Consider the following 24,691-nt stretch of genomic DNA (forward strand, 5'->3'; position numbering starts at 1 on the left):
CAAGCCAGACCCTCTTCTTGCTCCTATCTGACTTCTCAACATCTGTAACTCTTTTTTTGCCCTCTCAGTTCCTTCTCTCTTGCAAACTCTGTATCATTGTCCATCTGCTAGTCCAGCTTTTCCTCCAGCCTGTTTTTCGTTTCTACTGATGTGCAGTTTTCCTAAATAGTCTGTTGTCTACACTTGCTCCTTTTTCCTTTCTGTCCCCAGTCCTGGTGCCTTTGGCAGAGTTTCCCTTTTCCACTGCTAGCTTCTGATTTTAGTCACTTTTAAGGCTCATTGCTAGCATACTGCTATCCACCCCTAACACACACGTACCTTGCTTTTGTCCTTTATTGTCTGAGCTTACCAAGGTACCACAGCGAAGAGCTTAGGGAAGACGGGGTTTTCTACATATTCATCTGAATGTAGCATGCCATGCAACATTGTAATACTGTGATTGCAAGAGATGTATAGCTCAGCCCCATGCGGGAGAATGCCTTCTGCATTGAGAAAGAGTTCTTGGATCCAGTTTGCACTTTCTACTGCAGAAAATAAAAGACAGGCAAAAAACCCCCAACCAACCAAACAAAAACCCACAAACAAACAAAAAACAAAAACCCACAAAACAAAAACAACCACACTGAACACTGGAGACTTCAGGCAATGCAAGGGCATAGGCATAGGCATGCAAACTGGATGAACCCTGAACAGAGTGAGAGCAGTGATCTGAAACTTCTGTCAACTTAATACTTACAAGTCAGAGTTCCCAGCTTTCCTGAGGAACTCTTGCCTTTCTGTGCAAAATTCTTCCTCCCGTATGCTCACTTTCCTTCTAATGCAGAATAGGATATTTTTTAAATTCCCCCCAAAGAGAAAAGTAGTGACAGAAAGACAGTCACACTGCTAGAAACACTCCTGCTTTGCAGTTTGGGAGCAGAGTCAGACTCCTTTATCGCTGAACAAATGGTGTAAAAGGGTTCCAAGAGAGCATTTTTCTGTAAAGAATACAAGGCTTTACTGAAATGTACATTCTCCCTGGAGGATTTCAGCATTTTCCAATTGGTGCCTTTCATGGCATGTGTTATGTATTGACACAGATTAAGTTTCCCTCCTGTCTGGAACAATGCACACTCAGGAGGAGAGCTACTGACCTAGCAATAAGCGTGAACAGTTCATGGCAAGTGGTGGAGCAGAGCTCCTGGAGGACGGCTAGCTGAAGGCAGAGCGCTCCCTTCAGCTGTGCCATTCCAATTCTCTCCTCCTCCTTCTCCTCCTCCTCCTTTCTCTTTTTTCCCTTTCCCTCTGTCTTTCACTGTTACACTTTCCCTAGACCCCTTGGCTTTGTTGAGCTGCATGTCTGACTAGCAGGAAGGGATTGGCTGCCCGCCGGCTCAGGGAGCGCTTCCCGCAGCTCACCCCAACCCACCCACCCACGCCTGGGTCAGGAAATGTGAGCAGAGCTGATGGAGGCGGAGAAGCGGGGCTGAAGGTTTGCACCAGCGCTGGATGTGACAGCAGGCAGCTGAGAGCTTCGCAGCTTGCGCAGTGTCCAACCCAGGTCCGGCACAGACCTGACCATGGAGGGCTGCCACTGGACAGTTGCTGGCACCCTGCTTCTGGTTTCCCTCATCCTGGTAAATGCCATTTCTTTCCTGCAAATACGTGTAGCTTGTAGCTGATATTGTATCTATGTGTATATATGCGGGTGGGTGTGTTTTTAAGATTGCAGTTACGATTTTGTTTTGAACAAATTATATAAATCTTACCCTCTGTAAAGTATTAAAGGCTTGGAGCTGTGATATTGTGGATTGCTGCAGGTAGGACCAAGAAGCTGATATTGGCATCACTTCTATAAACTTAGAGAGCAATGACCTGTGAATGGTGATTTAACTGCTTGATATTTAGAGAAGAGCTGTTTCTCCCCACACTGTAATGTACCTGAAATGCTCTTCCTTCCTAAAACAAACCAACAAAAAAACCCCAAGCCCACAAACAAAGAAAAAAACCCACAGAACAGAAAAAATGTTTTTCAATTGCGCACATGCACAGAAACCAGGCACTGAACTTTTTCCTACAGCCAGTTTAAATAAGCTTTCATTACTGCTGTAACTCATTATTGAGACAAGTTTATACCAACTTTTGGAAGATATGTTATGTGATATCTGGTATACTTCAGGGCTGTAAAGCTGATTGTTACTGTATGACTTCCCCTGATTATCTTGATAGGATGCTCTACAGCTGAGTGCCATAACTCTGCTGTTTGGTTGAGATTAAATATTCCATTTTGACTCCTACTTGATTTTATAAGCTGTATGTTTGCTATCAGAAAACCTGCAATAAGATTATTATTATGCACGCACTTTTGATACCATAGTCTTGGCATACACATGTTGTCTGTTTTCTGAATATTTGACTTAATGAAGTTATTCAAATAGCAAAGAACTTACAGAAATATACGAACTTCATAGCAGCTTGTGTCTTCTTATTTATCTGTATAACTTATTTATTAAATATATCTTATTTATCTGTATAATCTATGGTAATAATTATGAATTAATCTTAACACATTTTTTTGTAACCACAAGGGGACCTAAACAGTAGGATAATTCTATTCAAAATACTTAATAAAAATAATTCTATGATTTAAAAAAACCACCTTTTGGATATATAATCAGTAAATACTAATTAATCACTAGAAATAAGAATGCTATCTGGACCAATCTAAAAGTCTTATTTTGTTTAAAGGGCTACTTTCTATCTAAAATACTGCATTCACACAAAATGGCATAAAGTCAGCACAGATTTGCTTTCATTTATAAAAATGAGAAGTTTATAACCTGATGACTGTAATATATTATGATCCAATCCTGCAGTACTAATTTAGGGAAGATCAACAGGAGATATGACTCAACAAGACTGTGTAAGGACTGTAGGATTTGGCCCCGTGTTAAGCTCATACTCATAACATTTGTATTTTACTCTGCTGCCTGTGAATTAAGTTCTCAGTCCCTAATTCATAAAAATAAATAGTGCATGCTGCTGCCAACTATTATGCATTATATTCCATATATACTAGTTTATATTTGTATTACTTACCCTGCCTCAAGAGATTTCCTCTCCACCTCCCATCAAATCTCTTTGTGCCTTAAGAATAGTGATGTGAAGCAAGCTTAACTTTCTTTTTTGAATCAGGCCATTCTTTTGCTCCTTCCACACTCGAGAAAATCTCTCACTTGCTTTCAGCAGGAGATTAGGTAAACATGCAAGGATTTGACCTATAGCTTGGATAGAGATAGAGGTAAGTTGTAGGGTACCTTGGGTATACATGTTACTGGTGTAGTTTATTGTAGCATGAGTTCACACAGGGCATGGTAGGAAGTTCATGGATGTTTCTGAGGGGGGGAAAAAAAAAAGAGATGTTGGATAAGGCCCATGACCTGGCTATTAACCTCCTAAGTATCAGCCTTCGGTCAAGTAGGTGGAATCTGTTTGAAAGCTATGACAATCAGCATTTGGATATGTATGTTCCACCTTGTATCCCTTTAAAACTCCTGTCGCCCACACTGAGCAGCCTGTGGTCATGTCGCACTCTTGGTAACATCAGCAGAAGTTCACAGTTGTAACTAGGTAACAAATACTTACAGGATTACTCTTACAATAATTTATCACATGTTCCTATATTTTCATTAAGAGGCTGGGAAGCAAGGTAGCACCTAAAGTCTATGTTGGGCATCCCTGCCTCAGTAAAGAGGTTGTGTAGCCCAGACACATGCACAGCCTGTGTGCACATGATACTAAGGGGATGGACAAGCCCACAGGCAGTATCAGCAATAACCTCTCCTGCTCCCCTCGTTAGTCTGCAGATATAGTTGGCTCCAGGTTAGGCCACCTGGAGCGGTGAAACAGTGAGTGTAGCTCACTACACCATTAGGGTTCTTAAACTTCTTCAGAATAAATTGTGATCATTTTCAGTTGAGTGGTGGTTAAGTAAGGTCTGTGGGGTCAGCAGTTTATGTGTTAACTGCCCTAAAACTTGCTCCATACTCAGACATCCAGTTTCCCTGGCATAAACGGGAGTTAGATACTTTCATAGATACTTTTGAGAATCTGAGATGTAACACTAGACGCCTGTCTTGAAAAAGTAATATCAGACTGGAAGTAACTTGAAAAGACAGTTTCTCTCTTTTCAGACTAAGACCGGCTATTTGGAGAATTTTGCTCATTGATTTGTGAACTTTTGCATGCTAAGGAAATATTAGCACACCATTTTTTAAGAGAAACAAAAGAAAGCAGGCATTCTGTTCTGGAGATTTCCCTTTGTATTGGTTTAAAAATAAAAGCCTAACACGAGAAAATCATAGTTGTCTAGCTCAAAGGAAATGTGGCCAAAACCATAACCAGCCAGTGTTCATCCAAACTTGGAAGTCAAATCATGTCAGAAGGGCATTTAATCACATTTGCATTTGTTATTTACATCTTTTCAGCAGCTTTTTTTAGCTCTCTTTCTTGCTGTTGTGGTCCTTACAGAAGTGACGCTAGGAATTGTAATAAAGTACATGTGTTTTTCTGCAGGATTTCTTTCTTTTGCTGTGATAATTTGTGCATGGAAAATAGTCAAATACAATAGCCAGTTCCTTCCAGGCTCTTTGGCATTACATTCTCCTATTATCTAACTAGGCCTGTCTTGGATGATCACATGCACAATTAGCCAGTAGAATGAATATAATGTTTCTTGTTTACATCTAAATATACAAAGCTTGACAGTTTTTCCTTTCATGTGTAGATAGGTCTACCTGCTGTTGTATGTCTGCTCCTCTCTTTCTACAATTGTAGCTGTATAGGGAGTGATTTTTCCAGTACAGTGTCCAAACTGCACACACATATTTTCATGCATAGCCATGTATATGTGCAGCCTGGCATTTGATCACATCAGTTGAGTAAGGATGCACTGAAATACGGAGTTCAGCTATACAAAGCTAAGGTTTGTTCACATGACAGTGTACAAAATTTCTCACCATTGTGGTTTGCAGCCAGTGCTGCTGTAGTCCAAATGCCTCACATCTATACAACAAAACAATTTCTTATGTGAAGGTCTAAATGCTGCTAAGTATATATATACTCATCACTTTCTTCCTGCATCCCTCTGAAATTTTGTTTTTGCACTTATTTTATTAACCTCTTCCTTCAGAGATTTCTTGAATTGTATCGTTTATTTGCTCTTTTTCTACCAAGTGCAGACTTGCATGAGCTGAACTAAAGTTGTTGATGGAATTTTTTTCTTTTGGACTTTAGTGAATGAGAATCAGTACTTAGTGTAGGCTGTTGAGTCTCCTTCACCAGTGTCCATAAAGTTAAACATATTTTGTTTTAATGACTTCTGATTTAGGTCTGATAAAAGAATAATTTAAAAAAACCTATGAAACTGAACATGTGGAGAGGCTGAAGATTGGAATATGGTCACCTGTAGTCATGGATCTGTCAGATGGACAAACTCATACACTCAGAAGGTTCATGAGTTAATGTAAAGTCCTAGTAGTCCACATGCCCAGACAAATAGTTCTTTAGAAGAGGGGTATCAATCTCTGTATGACTGAATTTTCACTGAAGCAAACAAAAACTGAATCCCTTGTAACTGTGTTGTTATCCGTCCAACTATAACTTCATGTTTTCTGTTACAGTGTTGTCTTGTCAAATCTGCAGACAGCACTGTTATTTGTATTGCTTTTCATCGCTGTTTTCTTAAGTTTGTAAGGAAAGTCAGATCTCTATGATCAAAAATTACCTGGGAAAAAAAAGGGAAATTGCAGTCTGTTGCCAGACAGGCATGTGTTCTCTCATATAAGAAAGGAAAGCAGAATATCATCCTTACAGAAACAATCAGAAAGCTGAAGGCAGTGAAAAACCAGTGAAAACACATCAACCACTAGATGCTATGGTATCATGATGGGGAACAGGAGAAACAGAAAGAAATTACTTGTTCCAGTCCAAGCCAGGGACATTTATGAAAAAAGTCTTCTTATGTGGTGGACAGCAATCAATTGAAAGCTGGCATGAAACGTGGAATTCCACTAGAATATCATACTCTGATATGAACCACTTCTTCCTAACTGGTGTATAGGAATGGCCAACTTCTGATTTTGGCATCTCTGTCTTTTCATATCAGCAGATGGGCAGTAGGCTTGTCTTAACAGGTTGGCTGACAAGCTTTGGATATTCAAGGTCTTATATCATCCACTAGCATGAACATAAATGTATGTTCAGGCAAAATGGGGGAAGTAAGCAAGAGATACACATTTCATGGAGTGGTAGAAAATCTTCTCTAGGTCCTTAACCTTGTGCAGTGTTGAACACAGATCAATAATGGTCAATGCTTAGTGCAATCTGATCATTTAGATGTCCTTCTATCTCAGGGAATGTAAAACATTTCACTCAGGTCTGAGATTTGCTATTATGCATGCTAAAACTCACTGTACATGTTCAGACCTATTTTTTTAACCAGTCAAAATTTTTCTGTATGCAAAAGGAACAAAGACAGAGGGTTGTCCATTGGGCGTTAAAGATACTAGAAAGATTTAAAAGTTGGCATCATGGTTTTAAATATGCCATTCTCAAATTTGTCATTTGTCTTTCAAGATAATTGTATGCAGTATCTTACCTGTTGAAGGCTCAACGCTATCTGTTGAAGGCTCTCCCACAATTGGATATGTTCATCACCATTTACAGGTTTTGCCCTTCTTTTTGGAAATGGCAAATACCATTCTTAGAATACTAACTTTTAACAAAAATATAATGATTCATAAGCATGCTATTAGCTGAGATTTGAGAGCAAGCTTCTCATCTATATAAATCAGTTTGCCTCTGTTAACTGCAATAGTTATGTTGAATTCCACCTTCTTAGACTTTTTACTGAAGTTTTTTCATTGAATAACTGTTTTTATTTTGAGTTTTTACATGTAGTATTTATATGTCATGCACAGAAGCAATTAAAATACCTCCAAAAAGCACTGGTCATTAGTATCTTCTTGTGAAATCTCTGAATGGCTAATTTATTGTATTTTCAACAGAACACCTTTTCTGGGTGTTATGCATGTGTCATGGCCTGAATCTGAGTGTGCACGTTGAACGCTACTGTAGGCCAGGACTTTCTCTGGGCTTCTTTGACAGTGAGATGTTATCACATCAAAGATTACCAACTCCAGGTGCACTTCCAGCTTTTTTTCTTTTTTTTCATTTCACATATGAGCATTTTTTTTCCTTTTGCTGCCAGAACGCAACTTTTCCAAATTTCTTAAAAAAGTACCTAAAGTTGTGGTGAAATTGGAAGGCAATATAGACAGGTGACTGGGGGAGGGAAAGCAGTGTGTGTATTTGTGAGATTTAATCTGTTTCCAAGGCAAGCATATGTAGAAATCTTAATAGTTTTGCCACCTGTGAATTATTTGGACACTGCTTATAGGAGCAGTCCTTCTTCTAATTATGTAGAAAAATAATTGGTATGTTCACTGGTTCTACAGTACACTAATTTTCACATTGTTTCCATTTTCATCTTCACTGCCTTTATGGAATTTCTTCCAAAGCTTCAACCCTTTAGAGGTTGCCCTGGGATTTCTGGTTTTCAGGGACTACTTGTAGAGCAAGTTCAGCAGGGAGGGTGTCAGGGCGGAGGGAAGGGGGTGTGTGATAATGTAAGACATCCTGAAATAAATTCCAAGAGTGCACAAGAAATGAGACAGGAAATTATATGCAACTTATAATAAATTCAAACTGTCCCATAAAATAAATATAACTCATTTTGTTTTTGTATGAATGTACTGTAGGGGTGTTGAATTTCCCCTTCTAGCATTGTTGGATATAATCTCAGTCCCTGTTTGAAGTTTGCTAGTGTATTGTTCAGATCCTGCGCTGTATCAACAGACCCAGAAATGAAAGGGAATAAAGGAAACAATAAGGTCTCCTACTGTTCTTGTGCTGGCATCAGCTTGGCGGATTATTTATTTAGTTACTTACTTACTGGCTTATTTAAATCCCCATATTTCTTTCAGCCTGGACTGTTAAAAGCATCTGTTGTTGAGGGCAAATATAACTGCCCTTAACAAGCCCAGGGCTGTCTTTTCTTTTTTTATTATTTTGGTATGTGGATGGATTATGATTGTAAATGTGTTTTGGATATGACATTTTCATAGTTCCTGTAACTTTTAAAAAGAGCTGGGGATTTTCAAGTTACTGTAGTATTGCCAATATATTCCTTAAAGGTTTAGCCAGGGCCACATTTTAAAGATGAAAGATCTGAATTAGCTAAAGGGGAGAAGTAATTCAATGGAAATCTCTGGAATTAAAAACTTGAGCTGCCACAGCTTGAATTGTAAGACTCTACTTTGCCAATCCAAACTTCAGCAGTCTCATCATTCTCTGATGGGCTCAGCTGGTGCTGGTGAGCACCAGGGCAAGCAGGGGTGCATTATCACATATTACCAGAACTGAAGACTGGCATAAAGAGAAAAGCATACCCTTCTCTGTGCAGCATACTGGCTCCAAAGTGTGGATATGTCTTTCCTTTTATTTGGTGACAGCAATGGAAACATAAATATTTTCATCCTGTGTGATATTAGAGGGCAGCATGAGAATAGCAGCAGCTTGTATCCTGACAGTGGTTTGTTCCTTCCAACTTTCTAATTCAATGTAAAATAATTGCAAATAATCTGGTACTCCTAGAAAACTCCCCCACCTTGGTACTGCAAACACTCCACGATTGAGTGTATTTTCCTTTAAAGAAACACATTCATTAATTTGAGATCAATTACTCTGTGATTAAGAGGGGAATAAATATGTTAGATAAACTCTGAAGTTTATAGTTAATTCCTAAGGGTCCAATGAGCATTTTTTTTCCTGTCTTCCCTTTATTTTTTGGTATGACATGGGATCTTGAGCTTTCTCCATTATTTATTTCTTTCTTTACTTCTGCCTCTTTCCTTCCTCTCCCTTTCTTTCTTCCTTCCTTCCTCCCTCTCTCTCTTCCCTGCTTTCTTTCTCTTTGCTTCCCATTTATTTATATAAATATTGCCCTTTCAGTTTTCCTGCCTCCACCAAGGCTTAACGTTTCAACCCTTTATACGGTTCCTTGATGTTAAAATAAACACATACACAGGTCCATGAGGTAACCAAGGGAGATGGCAGACCATCAGAAGAATAAGATGCTTCATTTATTTTGAAAAAAACTCATAGTTGTGAATGTTTATCTGAAATCACACAAATCTTTGGGGAGCTCTCCTCCCTTCTCTGAAATGCCTCCTGTCAGGACAGTGCCATCTTCCTGTTGCAACCTATGGCACCTTGTCTTAATGCTCTGACCATCTCCAGAGGAGACTGAGCCATCCCAGGACTGACAAGCCCATTAAAACCTATGCTGATGTGACAAGTTCTTCTAGCTCAGACTTTCAGAACTGGAGTTTCTACATCCAGTCCACGTGGGGTTTGGTGCACTAAGAGGACTCATTATTAGACATTGTGACCTGTACAGAGTTAGGCTGGGTGAATATATGAAGCTTAAGGTCAATTTAGTAAAGAAAGGTAAAATGGCTAACATACACTTCAGTGTATTACCCTGCTCTTTGGGGGAGACAGTGATTAACCTCTGGAGGTGGGAGTGTCAGCTGTATGTTGGCCATTTTTTCTTGAAGCTGACGAAGACAGCCCAGCCAGCACACAGTTTTCACTTAGAAAACACTTGGCATGCAAATGACCTTGTGACAGATACCAATTTTACTTTTCTGCCCTTTCTTTTCAGTGTGTCTCTGTGTGCTCTTTCCCTGCCCCCAGTTCTCCTACATGGAAGGCAAACCCAAAGTCCTTGAGTGCAAGATGCACTTTTGAACCCATGCTGTTGGGTGGGTTCTGAATTCCGGAAAGTGATTTCAGCCATCCTCCATCTGAACCAGTCCTAGCCTTAAAAGCCCTTCTGAGTCAATAAGGCGACAAGTCTGAGGCTGAGCCAGCTTGGACCTGCTCTGCATTGAATCACCCATGCCTGTTATTTACACCAGCATGGTAGGATTTAAGTACAACAGGGTGTAGTAACTTAGGTCTGTGAGAGCAAGAAAGAAAGCACTTGTATTCATATCACTCTCCTGGTGTATATTTTCATATGGGTAAGTGGAGTGAGAGATAGGACTGATCTGAGTTTTATAAGGCACTGTTATAAAATGTTACAGGGAGCGCAGCATGCAGTGTGTTGAAGTGATGTGGTGTCAGCTCCATCCTCTGCCAGCAACCCCCACCCCCAGCTGGCTGCTGCCCTTTTAGGAGAAGAAATGAGCTCACATTTGGCATATTTCTCCTGGGATACAACTTCCAGTCCAGGTTTGGGGATTGCTGTTTAGCTCCTAAAGTCCTGAGATGTCTGTTTATCATTTCTTTGCTGTTTTGTTGCAGATTGGAAGCGGTGTACTCCCTATTATAAGTTTAAAAGACTGCATACATATAGCTCTGTGACTTGCTTCAGGGCAGGAAGAACCTCATGGGACTGTGGGGACAGCACTGGCAATTCTTTTATCCTTCAGAGACCACTTGATGTGTGGAGCTAATGACTGTCAGAGGGTGCAAACGTGTACAAAACTGAGACCACGGACATTCTTTTTTCAGGATGACAGATTTCAGTGTGACGCCTTGTCCCTATTACTTGTTCAATAACCATATCGGGTCATATATGGCTAGGAAGGGACGAAGGGTTATTTCCCCAACATTGAACCTTTGCTTTCCTGTGCAAAAGGAAACAATGTCATAATTTCCTTTTGTCTGTTCCCCTAGTAGTAAGCATAATTATGCTGTTAAGAGTAAAAGAAGACAAAAAGGAACACCGTGTTGAAAAGAACTAACACAGCAAATTTTTACTTATGTCCCTGGGAACTGAGCTAGCTCTATGCCTATCAGGTGTCTTCCTTTAGGGTAAAGAAAAATTGTCTACCTATTGCTCTTCCCCTTGCCTGCATTCACAGAAGCAGAATAAGCACTGAAAAAGCGCATGAGGATCTCAGTGAGATTTCCTTTTCTCTCCTTCTCATCAAGGTGTCTTCCCCTGTTTATTCCAAGTGATGGATGATTTTGATCCTGAAGAAAGAGTAAATTAAAAACTACCCAGAAGGAGATTTGGAGGTTTTTGTTTATTCCTTTTTAAGAGACTGGAATGAAAAAATAAATCCTGGCACATTTATTGGCACTAGCGAAGTCTGAAGCATAAAGTAATTACACAAAGTACAGTATATACCCTCACACGTGCATGCTCCTGTGCCAGTGCCTTCCTTAGGGTGTGGAGTCACTCAGATCAAGTGTTCCCTGTGCCAGGGGTTTTCCATAGGAAATACTCTCCTGATCCCCTTGCAGGCCTTTTGCTTGGTCTTGCAAGCACAAAGGAGGCAAAAATTCCTCAGTTAATTTCCCAGACTGTGGAAACCTGGGGCAAGTGGGGTGATACTGTTCAGCTCTCTGCCCCACACCCAGTAGGAGGGAGCTGCTGCCCTCCAGGAAGCAGAGAAGCCAGTGTACAAGGTGTAGCCACTTCCAGCTCAGTATGTCTGATGCTTATTGCAGCTACTTTTCTTTCCAGGTTGTTTGCCAGAGAAAACACTAGCAGTAGTTTGAACAGTTCTGTAGGCATCCTTTTGATTGGGCCATATGGAACAGCACGTAGTTATCCCATGATTATCATGGGAGCAATTGCAACTCTCGTTGCTCAGCATCTCAGATGCAGTAAACAGTTCTGTCAGCTTGGGCAGAAGGGCATTTTCTTTTCATCTTCTTTTAAGTTCTGTAAGACCAGAACTCCCATTACCTTGGTAAGAATGGAAGGTGGGCAAGTTTTTCTGGCTTGTGGGGTCGTTCTGGAGGGTGACTGGGTGGCAGGTCTGGTGGCTGAAGTCCTCTCTTCATCTTTACATGGGATACAGTTAGGATAATGGGAAGACAAACTATCTACCACACCAGATAAACAGTGTTCATCCACCCTGACCCTGAAGCAGACCCCTTGGGGAAAGAAAATAGGTCAGCATTCATTCCATCAAGTCCTTGGATATATTGCTATAGCTGGCTTGGGGACCTGTGCTTTCATGAGGTGCATGAGATGGGAAGATATCTGCTTGGAGCTGAAAGATGGCTGTTGTCATGGGGAATCCCAGTGCTTCCAGGAAATTATACTCCTCACAAGGATGAGGCTTACTTTAATAGCCCTTTCTTCAGTATGGTACAGTTATTCTGGAAGAGTGGATGTACCTCCATCGTATAGTACTGTTTAAAATCATGTGCAGCTCTTGCCTAGATACATTAAACATGGGGTTTGTGCATTGCAAACTGGATGTGTCAGAATATTTTACTTACGATGTTTCCAAGATAATAGCTCTGAAAAGTTTCAACAGCTAGTCAGGAATGTCTAGCATGTTAACATTTTGTTTGACAGTAATTATCAATATTAATTCAACTGGCTGTGATTTTGCTCTGCATTGCCTTCCTTCGAAAGCCAGTTTTCCAAGCAGTTTCCCGTCTGAGCTGTAATCCAGCTGTTAACTTGGATAGAATGCAATAAAGATACACAACATTGTGCAACTGAAATCTTATAAACCATTTATTTACATTGGTTGAAGATTTGAACAATACATTTTGAAACTTAGGTGTCTTAAAAAGAGATGAGGTCACAGGCCTTGTCTCCTGCTGTTAGGCACCTAAGTGCTGAGAGTCATTTCTTCCTGGTTCACTACAGACAGCACTGCAGTACTGTGTGAAGTATGTATTTGACCCCAGTGACAAAATAACATCAAAGGATCCTCAAGGATTACTCAAAGAGGGAGAATGTATGGCTTGGCAACAATTCGTATAGGGATGCGCTTGGACATATCTAAAAAGGGAGAGCAGAAAGACCATATCATAGGGAAAAACACTGGTTTTCTGTCTCTAATACCATTTTCACGGTAGCAAAAGTCAGATTTAGGCAATGGCCTCAGAGGAGCCTTGCATATTGTCACTGACAGTTCATCATACCCCTAAACAGTGTGGATATGATAAGAACCAGATGATTTAAATTTCTTAACCAAACTCAGCAGTGCATATCATCTGGGAAATAACTGTGGCTTAAAGTCTGTATCAGTGCCTTAGTCCAACAAGAGGTTAACTGCATTTTCCACTATCTATATTACTGTTTAATGTAGGGAGTACACTGGGTACTTGAAAAATATCTTTAGCCACATTTCACTGAACAAGGAGGCAGACTTGATCTCTTGGAAACCAAGGAGCAATTAAACTACATGGTCTTCATTTATAAGCATTCATTTGTGTGACACTGACAAATAGTTGGATTGTGTAGGGATAGCTCAGTTCCAACCAAAATTTTAAATTCAATCCCAGTATGTGACTAAGAATTATTTTCTTAAGGCTGAACTCCTTTTATAGGTCTCAGGGTATGAACAGCAGTCTTCGTACTTTTCATGTTTCTCCCTTTGTGCACACACACACGTGTATACACATGCTCTTAAAAGAAACACAGTTCTGTCATCAGGGATGCAGCTCCTGGATGGTCAGGCAGCTGTAGTGATTTAAGGATGTGTGACACTTGTGGGTTTTACATACTACTCCAGATAGTTTATTCCTGTGTAGTGTGTGTTGGTGGAGAAGGTAGGAAAGACCTGTTACTCATCTTAGTCTCAATAAAACATGAATGCCTGACAACTCTTTAATAAATTCAGAAATTACTGTTAAATACTGAAGCTGGATTTTTTTCTAAGAATAAAATTGGGTACCTAGCTCTTTTAATTTTACTTGATTACGTCAGATTACTTTTGTTTATATTGTAAGAAGTCCTTTGTTAGCTCATAGCTTAAAGACTTTTTTTCTTTTGTAAGCATCTTCACCCAAGTACCCTATCCACCAGAAGTGGTTTCATTTTGTACATGTGATCCTTCTTGCTTTCTTGTCCAAAAGCACAAGGTTATCCTTTTCTTTCTCATCAGAGAACTCTTTGGGAGTCCTGTCTGTTTCCTCTGGAGCTGGTGTGTAGGGTGGTAGCTGCGGGATCACCCTCAGGTTAACTGTGTCTTAGGGAAATGAGGGATGAAGAAAGAGCTGATTTTGATTAGTGTTAGCAGACTTATTGGTTTTATGTACGTCATTAATAAGCAAATTGCTTGCAGGTGACACATCTGCCACTGATGCTGTAGATGTCAGGACATCATGAATTTTGTGTGGACAAAGCAGTGGGTGTTTCCTGGGAAGCTCAGATTGAGATTCACCTAAAAGGGACAGAAAGGGGAAGGAAGCTTTTTGGATTCTGATCCTATGACTCCATGATACGAGCAGCAGGGCAAGCCTTGATGACTGTCTGCATTTTGTCTTCTTTGGCATACGCTGGTATTTAGAGAAGCACCAACCTAGGTTGCTTTTGGCAGAGATAAAAGACTTTTTCTAAGAGGGGAATGTTACTTAAAAGAAGCTTGAAGTGGTGGCAGCTTTACTCCTTGCAGGTTTAAAGGCATGTACACACACACACTCCCACCACCTTTGCTTTTTTCTTTTTTTTTACCCCCGTTCTTTTTTTTCATTATTTTTATTTTTTGTGTTTACTCTTCATGGCAGGAACTTTAGGGCTTTAAAGGAGTGCTGTAGGAGCTCTTGTGTTGCAGAACACTGCAATGTGCTTTACTATTAAAATAGTGTTTTGACATAGGTCCTTCAGTTTAGTTCACTGTCTTGAAAGTGGGTAAAAATTATTAATTAGTGGTATAAGCTACTTTTGAAAAATCTCTGCTAAACAGTGAGTTCTTAGCTAGTAATGGCGTACATACTTTGAAGCTGCAATAGACCTGCAATAGACAATCTTCAGATTTAAAATGGCTTGTCAGGCATTGCTAGAATTTCAAGATCAATCTTAACTTTGTAGTTCACAGGAGGGAAAACCACTCTACTTTCTTTGACATTAAACATGGATGGAGTTGAAATGAATTATGTTTATTCCACTTGTTAAAAAAAAACTTGGAGCCTGTTCCAGTTTGAGATCACATGCTTTCTGGGAATATGTAGGTCTTATAACAAATCTTGGAATGCAAATAACAGGCACATGAGTCTCCTCTGGGTGGGAGTACAATTTATTTCAGAAAAATTTGGACCCTTAGAATGTCTAGCTGTGCTGATGCTTATAATCTGTGATGAGGTAAGAGCACTTGGTTCACATGACTTTACCTTCTTACCTTTACCTTAATTATGTCTTTGGGCTTTCAACCAGTGGTGAATGATCAGGACAAGCACACATTTGCAGTTTGAAGGTATTGTTTCCTTCCTTGTTGCAAACTAAAAGCACAGGCATACATTTTAGTATATTAAAAGTGCAATCACACATTTTCATTTTATAAAAAATACCCTTCAGAAAACAGTCAGCTGAAATAATTTCAGTAAATTGGAGTGCCACTTCTCTTATCTCAAATGTAAATGTTAATGAGATTGTATCTAGAGAATGCATTGCATCTGGCCATAGTCAGAATTTGATCACTTTAATTTTTTCATTTATCTTTGCAATTATTGTGTTGAAATCAAATCCTTTTGCATTTTATCAAGGTAAAATAAACTGAGACTGTCAAATAATTGTTACATAATCATTAGGCAAATTCATCTCTCACAGACTAATTTACCTTTTTTTTCCCATTAGTAACCAAAAATTACCCTATACTAAATGTTAAAGCAACAAAACACTGACCCAATTACCCATCTAAACTATCTTCCAAAAGCTGTTCTGCAGAAGGAGATGCTACATGTGTTTAAAATGCCACTAAAAACTGTGTATCATTAAACAAATTGAAAATGGAAGTTGGCCACACCATAGAATAATAATTTGATCTGGCATAGCTGGCAAACTCAACTTGGCAAAAGTGCTAAGTTAGGGCAGCATGATCAGAGTGGACATGCTTCAGCAGAGGCAGCAGAGGCATTTGAAGAAAGCTTGCCTTCTGTGTGCTTGGTTTAGCTTCCTTCTCATTCACAAGATTTATTTGATTAATTGAAAAAAATAGTCTCTAAAAATTGTCTTGTGTCCCCTTTTCAGCCTATCTTTTAATGTTCTGCTCCTGAACCCCTTTAATTTGATGGAGTTTTCATTTGACCTCAGCATGCTTTGGACCAGATGCTAAAGGTCTTTCAAAAGGTTTGGCCTTCTTTGTGTCAGAAGGCCAAATAGACTCAATTCTATTTAAGTGTCATTTGTGTATTTGCCTTTCAAAGTACTCTGGTTAAAAAAAAAAAAAAAAAGCATTCATGTTCTTGAAGAGTCTGTGAGCAGCAGCATGAGAAATGAAGCAGGCAACCATTGTGAGATGCTGGGGAGCCACCACTGGGTGGATGGTCTTGTGTGTTGTTGTATACTAGTCCTACACCTGACCCTTGCCACTCACTGAGCTCTTCCTTTCAAAAGAAATAACCATATTTCCTATGCTTGCAGAAGGGAAAATCCTTTCTTTGTTTACCCATTCTGCCCAAACTGATTGACTCATTCTTCAAGATCAGGTCTGGACCATATCTTGATAAAAGCAATAATGGAAAGAGAGGAAAGGAAGAATAAATGGCTGGACAGGTGTCCTTCAAACCTTAATATTTATTTTTTTTTCCTTTAAACAATATCTCCATAGAAGTTTTCCAGTTTGGCATACAGTCTGAGCTCACTTAAGCAGGTTTAACATGACCAGCTTTCATTTAATTACCACTAGATTATTTTGCCAGTGTATCTCAGAGTAGTATCAGTCTTTTGGAAGAAATATAGCAATACAATTATTCTGTCAACCTGAGTAAGCCAAGTCATCCATGAGCTAATGACTCACTTCAGGGAAGGAAGACTCTCACGGGACCATGGGAACAGCACTGGCAATGTTTTCATCCTTCAGATGCATGGAGTTAACAACTGTCAGAGTGTGCAAATGTGCACAACACTGACGTTACAGGCTTTTTGTTTTCAGAACAGAGTTCAGTGTGAGTTTTTGGCCTTATTACTGAGCTATGTATAAAGACAGCTAACAAAAGACATGGACTTTCACTTCAGCTAATCTTATGCCTGGCTGTTTACTCAGCTTCATAGATGACACTAGTGGGTGAACTTCAATCCCCTTGCAGAATTTTATAGAACTAAATGCTTTCCATGTTGGAAAATTCTCTCATTATTAATGGTTAGCACATATAATGCATTCCTGGCTCATTAAAGTATACTGAATAGTTAACCTCCTACTTTGATAAGTCCCAATCACCACACATTTCGTATCCTAATGTGTTAGACTTAGTCCTTTGCTCTACAGACACAGACTGCTCAGTTTGGGATCTTGTTTATGTATAACAAATTCAGTGTCTCCCTTGAACAGATGTATATTGAAACTATTCTCAGCTCTAAACCATCACCACCATTTCCTTTATTTCTGTGAATAACAATATTCAAGACTGGTATATTTCACCAGGTTTCAGTTTTCATGACAAAATTTGTACACAGCTTCAATGAAGATGAAATTATTTCAGTGTTGAACTATCTCTGTGTCTCAAGTAATCCCTCAGTGTTGAAAGCTGAAGTTAATTTCTCTAACATGGTCTGGCAATGATGTTTACTGATGTTTCTCTGTTGAAGGCGTACCATTGAAGTCTTCCTCATATAGTTGTCTTGCCTTCTCCTTTATTTCAAATACACTTTACAATGCTATTCTCCAGGTGCTGGCCCACCACCTAAGCCAAGCTTTGAACAAGAACACTTCCTGGTCTCCATCAGACACTGGCATTTTCCATGCACCTTTGCGTGTTCCTGTAGGTTATTTACTTTCTTCCAGCAAACCCACATAGACCGTGAGGGACAATAACTATCTAAATGGTTAGGTCATTTGTGTCCTTACAGATCTATGTTTCAGAGATGCATTTGCATGAATGAAAATGAAAAGCTGGATACATGCATGACTGCATTATTTGAGGCAGGTACTGCTGTAATCTGAGAGGAACTGAGTGTTCCTGAGTCCATCAGTGCTGCTTCTCTATAAAGTTGTTTGTGCTCAGCCGTGGGCATTAATAGTAGCACTGCCTGGATCTGTGCATTGCAGAACTTCAGCTCTTCAGGTAGTATGCACTTTCTTTGTTACTCTATCAAATAGTAGGGATAAAACAGAGAATCTTTGCCCTTAAAGATTTAAAGGGGATCTTTGGACAGAGGAGCAGTAGTGACAGTTCCAGTTCGTAATGGTGAGTGCATGAAAGTCATCATGTTGAATGCCTTTGTATCACATTGATTCACTATGTTGTGATTCTTTTTTTCCTCAAGAGCATCTTGGAAGGCACCTTTTAATATGCGATTTCATAGTTTCTAACACAGCAACAAAACTTCAAGGCACAATTTCTAATGTCTACAATACTCTGCCTCTTTCTTTTAATCAGGAAAAATCCCTTGTTACACTGTTGTCCAAAGTGCTTTTTAATAATTGTCATCACCAGGCTCAAATTGAGACAGAGTATGATACTCAAAGGATTGAAAGCAAATTCATACAGCAAGACCCACTACAAGAACTGGCTGCCAGTCAGTAGTAATGTCAAGAGAATAGCAGATTTATTCAGTGCTTTTAATGACCAAGATGATATCCAGTAAAAAGAAAGGTTAAACTAGCAACAGTATTTTTTGTCCTTTAACTGATTTTTCATGATTTTTTTCCTTCTCTCTATCCTCAGAGCTCCAGAACAGCTCGCTCAGAGGAAGACCGAGACTCACTGTGGGATGCCTGGGGCTCGTGGAGCGAATGTTCACGCACTTGTGGAGGAGGGGCTTCGTATTCACTGAGACGCTGCCTGAGCAGCAAGTAAGTGGGTGAATGCTTTTTACTTCACTGATGGGAGAATTCGACCTACTCGTATGTGTTGACCATAAGAAGTAATTAGTAAAGGTCTTGAACTGTGTGGAAATTTCCAAGTCTATGTCAAAAAATTATGGTGGCGTATTTTTTAATTCAGGCAAGCAGCCAACATGTTTGATAAGGCAACACCCTCTTAAAATAAAGTGAGACACTATGGAGATAAAAAAAAGTTGCCTATAAAACTTGCAAGGCTGCCAACTACAGAAATGTGAAACCTCCCTACACTTTCACCACTGAAGTGGTAAGACTTTTGACGTACTTGTACCAGACTACAGCTAATTCACTAGCTTTAGCGCCCCGTAGTCTCAGCCATACAGAGACTATAAAAGCATCACATTGACCAAACATGGCATCCTGATCTATATAAGAAAGAATAATAATTCTGCTGGGGATATCTTACAATTAAATTTCAGGTATGAAGTCTTCCATACCAGCAAACCCTTCCCAACAGGCAGAAGTAGAATGGCCCAGTATAAAGGTGAAGTCTGAATACCCTGTCAGGTATCTGAGATTTTATTCCTCTCCAGTTACTAGCTTACAGTGGAACATGGACAAGTCATTTGACATCATTTCCACTTTATACTATATGGAAATTTTGCCTGCAAAATATTTCTAGCAAATATTATTTCTATCTACTTTAGGAAAAAATTTACCCGCAGTAAACATGGTATATGTTACAAATGTTAACAGGTTCCTGACAAAGGATATGAAGGAAACCTCCAGACCCAAACTTTGTGTCTTACTGTCGCCTCTGATACCCTATATATTGTAGTATAAAAAATGTAATACAATTTTCCATCCTGCATATGTTTCTTTTGTATTTTCTTTCATGTCCTTATAAAAATGATGTTAATAAAACAACCTGTGACAATACATTCCAAATTGTTTCCTACATCTGACATTTTAATACATGAAACAACACGAATTATTGAACCATAAAATCCAAATGCAATATTCTGTATTTTAGCTTTATCTGTGGACAGTTTGGTCTTCTAGTTCCAGCAGTTATTGTCTTGGCAGTGTGCAAAAGTCTGCTAGAAGAAGAAAAGATAGACAAAGACATCTACTGAAACTAATGGAAAACCAGTGTTTTTCTATTCCATTCCCATACGAAAAAATTAGAATAATTTGGTTTTTAAACCTAGGACCAAATTCTCATCTTTTGTTAGTTGCACAGAAAATAGTGGCTCTGCAAACATCTTGAAAACAGGAATTGCAGAAAAAGGAACTGATTTTTAATCACAGTGTATCCTTTTCAGACTTAGAAAAATAAGTGACCTTCTGTATGCTCCTTTAATGTTAACATTAATCAGGCATATCAGGAGATCTGGGAAATCTAAGTAATACAAGGACTTTCTGCTCCCTCACTGAGAACTGCTTCATTTTTTTCTAGAGGGGAGAAGTCTTGAAGCTCCATGATAGCAGTAGTAGTAGTAGTAGTAGTCATAGCGCTCTGTAGTATGTGAGTATAAACCACTCCTGGGCGGGCTGTCCCCATCTGCTTCTCTTTGATTCTTGTACTATTCAGGATGTCCCTGAAGCTATCCCAGTGGAACAGGGAATAAACTCATAAATCACACAGTACTTGTTTTTCATACAATACCTTACTACTGTCCCATCAGTAATTAAGTGATGCTTCCTGCTGTAAGAAACCAACTGTAAACTTTGGCCCATTCAGATGTGGAAGCCCCCTGTGCCCAGAAGAGGATGCAGGGGTTTAATTAGGTACACAGCTTTTGCTTGCCAGTGACAATAAATTGTAAATAATAAAATTTGACCTGGAATTAGCACAGTATCAAATGTGTGATAGCTTTTCCTTTTCCCTGGTCTGTGTGCAATTGCTGATTTAACAAAGGGTTTAAATGATGAATTTTTGTGCTAGGCAAGCATTTTTAAGTCACTAAGAAAAAGGCAGAGAGGGAGCAGGTGAAACTCATTCAGACTTTGAAGCTTTTGAAATAAGCCTGTGTGCATGAGTATTTCAAACCTGGCAAGGCTAGAACAAAATGTTCACTTCTCTGGGACAATTCTTGGTACAGTTTATCTCATGTGTTTGCTGTATATAATTTCATGGCAGCATGAAAGAAGATCCTAGATACTTCTGGCAAATGAGAACTGGCAACCCATTTAGATGTTTTGGAACAAATTAATCCTAAATATTTCTCATCCTGGGAGGAATATTCATAATGCCTTATGTCTTTTAGTTCTGTATGAGGTCACTTTCAGGGCATTACATGAAAAGAGAGAATCCAGTGCATCTCCTTTAAAGAAATGCAAAAACTAACTGTCCATTCCTAAACATAGTTAGCATATGCAGCTAAATAAAGGAAAACAGTTTTCTTTCCAGCTTTTCTTTGCCAAAGTTATGTTAGTGCTTGTGTTGTTTGTTTTGGGAACATGTTTTGTGTTCGGTCTTCACAGCTGTGATGAAAGAATGGAAAGTGTTAGTGAGAAATTCTATTTTCTAGTGGTTTAGAAGGCAAACATTTCAGGGTAGGGGCTGTTTAACAGTACAATTCATCAGAACAACTGGTCCTGATTATGCTAAGGACATTTAGTGTGATAGTGGTATAAATAAATGTGCCATTCGTACAAGCAGACAGGAGTTGTCAGCCCAAGTGAACCATGCATCCCAGTATCCCATGCTGACAGCAAGCAGCATTGGACGCTCCAGTGGCAGAATAAGCCCCAGGAAAACAAAACCTTGCTAATTAGTAGTTAAAGACTGGGCTAAACCTCAAAGCATGACACTTTTCATGCTCTTTGTTGGCATTATCTCTTTATAACTTGCGATATTCTTGTTATTTACACAAAAGGACAGACCTCCTGTAAATGTTACGGTTGTTCGCCTCGACTCGCTTGAAAGTGAACCTCTGAGACTAATTATATATTGGGCGAAGAAGTTTTTTATCATTCCAGAATGTTTTGCCCTTCAGTTTCAGGTGGCTTTGTTTTTGTGGTGGTGGTTTTAGTTGGTTGTTTTTTTGGTTTTGGGGGTTGGTTTGGTTTTGGTTGGGCTTTTTGCGGGGAGGAGGAAAGAAACTCCTCATCTGTCTCCATCATGAACTGTCATGCAGCACTGCTGGTCAAAACCTGTAGAGTGGAGAACGACAGACCACTTCTGTTCTACTTGAAGGCCAAGCTAGCAGTGCTTCTACAGAGAACTGAGTTTTATTAGTTATTGAATACCTTGGCTACAGGGATGCTGGAAATATATAAGCGGAGCAGGCGGAGAGACACTGCAATACAGTCTTAGCCCTCTTCCTTGGAATCTAGCTGTTATTTGTTGCAGTCTGCCTGTTGTGCAGTACGGCTGGAGTTTGTCATCCAGAATAGTGCTTGGTAGTACCCACATACCTTCAATCCAAGTATTAATAAGTGTGCAAGCTGATTCAAGCAAACTCAAAACCAGTAATAAATAGCTGAAAGTTCATTAAATACCTGAAGTTCATTGCATTTATTTAATTTCTCTGTATCCTAATACATTTTCAAATCATGAAAGAAATTATCAATTATTTTATGCCAAGTTCACCCATCCGGCTCCTAAAGATATTCTGCATGCTCTGGAATTGTAATGTACTTATTGAGAAGTACTGCAGTAATATGAACAGTGTTTTACTGTTTCTAGGCTTGGTTACATGATAATTGTGATTGATTTTGTTTTCCTATCATATTCCAAATTCATCATCACTTTCTACTTACGTGTGTAGATAGCAGGAAAGCAGCTTGTTCTAGAATTTTGGGAATGATTGGGAATGATTTTAGGGGATAATAGATAAGTAGTCTTTTTTTTTTTTTTTTTCTATTTCAACCTGCTTAGAAATCCTACCTGTTACTGTTGTTGCAGTTTCCAGCTAAAACAAGAAGCAGGGAACAGCTTGTGTGAGTGTATAGCAGGTTATGGTTATGGAGTCCCATAGATACTAAGTCTGGTTTAAGGGGTCAAGATTTGAGATTATTACTCTTACCTCTGGGAAACCATGTATAAAGTGCTGAACAAAGTGTAGGTTTTCCACCATTAGATGAGGGATGTATGTTTAGTAGCATAAGAAAGTCAACATTAACATCGTCCTGAAAAATTTCTCTTGGGAATAATAGTGACAGGGATTTAAGAAAAGAAAAAATCAAAAAAATAAAAGCAAAAAGTCACAATCCAAGGGTTTTTTAGATGCTTCACACTGGCTCTGTTACTTGCTGGAATATATTCTTTTCCCCCATTTCAAATATCTCCCTTCCTTCCTTCCTTCAGCTGATGTCTGCCTTTTGGTAATGCAAGCAAACCATCAGTGTGAAATATCCTTTCCACCAGCTCTGCTTGCTAAACTAGCTGAAATGATTCACTAGTTTGGTTGTTCAGCCCACTGCCATTGCATTCTGCAGGATGAAAAAAGATCTGCATAAATGACTCGGGTTTATTGCAGTTTGACACTGTTGATCAGTAAAATAGCCACCAAGACACACTTTTAGAGGATACATTTTATGAACTAGTTCAATGCGCTAAAATTACATCACTCCGATGCTCTATGGCATTTTTCATAAGGCAGAAGCTACTCAACATAAATTGGATTTATGTCATTAAGGAGTAGTATTTTCTCATTTTGATCGCACAGATTATCAGTTCACAAATCAAGCATCAAATGACTTTCTGCCTGTCAGATCATGATGGAATAGATGCATGTTACTCATGTTACTTTGAAGTTAAATAATAGAGTAAGAGCCCATTACAACAACATTGGCTAGCGCTGAAAAGGGGAAACATCAAATGCTACATATTTTTAAAAAATACTGTTGAAATATTTCAGCTCTATATACCTTTAATACCAAAACATTTTCTACTGTTGTGTTGCTGCTTCACAGCTGAGTTTAGAATTTAGTCCAAGCGTGTGGGCTGTGGCTCCTAGTTTCAGGCTACCATCACATACTCCTCTGTCTCAAGGGCTTAGAATGCAAGAGAATCTGAAGTTTTTAACATCTAACATTATTAGTAAAAGGTCCTGTAAACTCTCCAAGTGAAAAATACAATGGAACCGTTATTCTACTTTTTGAGTTGCCTCTCTATCAGACAGATGCTAACATAAATCACTGCAACTATTACGTAATGATGTAAAGGCAGTGTGCTCTAATCCTGGCACTACTAAGTAAGGCAAATTATACCACTTTATGAAATGTTCTTATGCCATCCAGAATGATCATTTTAAATACTGCGGGCTTTTATGACTTCTAGAATAAGGTCTTTGCTATCTTGAGGTCTGTAGAACAAAGAACAAAATAGTTTTGCAGAAATGCCATCATAATTAGTGGATACATCCACAAAAGTAAATAACATTCTGATGAAGCATTCCATGTCACTCAATGGAAGTACAGTCAATGCCATAAAATTCTTAGGTCACTTGTGCTACCACATTATTTTAGAGCATGGTTCTCATTACCCTGATCAAAACTATATCTGTATGCTAGCTTAGTATATTACTTCCTGCAAGTGACCTTCAGGATACCTCAATAGCTGGCTTGTTTTCTGCTTCAGTTGATAACCATAGCTGGTTTACTCTGTAGAGGATATCCTCTATGCTATATTGGGTGATTTCAAGCATTTGGAAGAATTTTGAGTATATATTGTTTGTAGATGCTTCTGGTTAAAGCTGTTCCATCTAGCAACATTTTAAAAAAGGGGGGAAAAATCTATTTACTTTGGGATCAGTCAAATCTGTTTTTATGAAAATATTTTCTACTTTCATTTTCTGGACAAACATTTCTGTTTTTAGAGACAGATTGCAGTACTAACTCTTCCTAATGGCAGAAGCAGCAACAATCTTAAATTTGAG

At 39.0% G+C, this 24,691-nt stretch overlaps 1 protein-coding gene across 1 annotated transcript in view; it reads left to right on the plus strand.

Moving 5' to 3' along the window:
• The first annotated feature begins 1,416 nt into the window (after window positions 1-1,416).
• The window catches only part of ADAMTSL1 (ADAMTS like 1), a 190,982-nt gene continuing 167,707 nt past the window's right edge, over window positions 1,417-24,691 (plus strand). The window contains exons 1-2 of the mRNA XM_027807903.2: window positions 1,417-1,616; window positions 18,688-18,815. Of these exons, the coding sequence (XP_027663704.1) occupies window positions 1,560-1,616; window positions 18,688-18,815 (185 nt within the window). The 5' untranslated portion in view covers window positions 1,417-1,559. The remainder of the gene's footprint in view (window positions 1,617-18,687; window positions 18,816-24,691) is intronic.

The sequence above is a fragment of the Falco cherrug genome, chromosome Z (assembly GCF_023634085.1).
Source record: "Falco cherrug isolate bFalChe1 chromosome Z, bFalChe1.pri, whole genome shotgun sequence".
Classification (NCBI taxonomy): Eukaryota; Metazoa; Chordata; class Aves; order Falconiformes; family Falconidae; genus Falco; species Falco cherrug.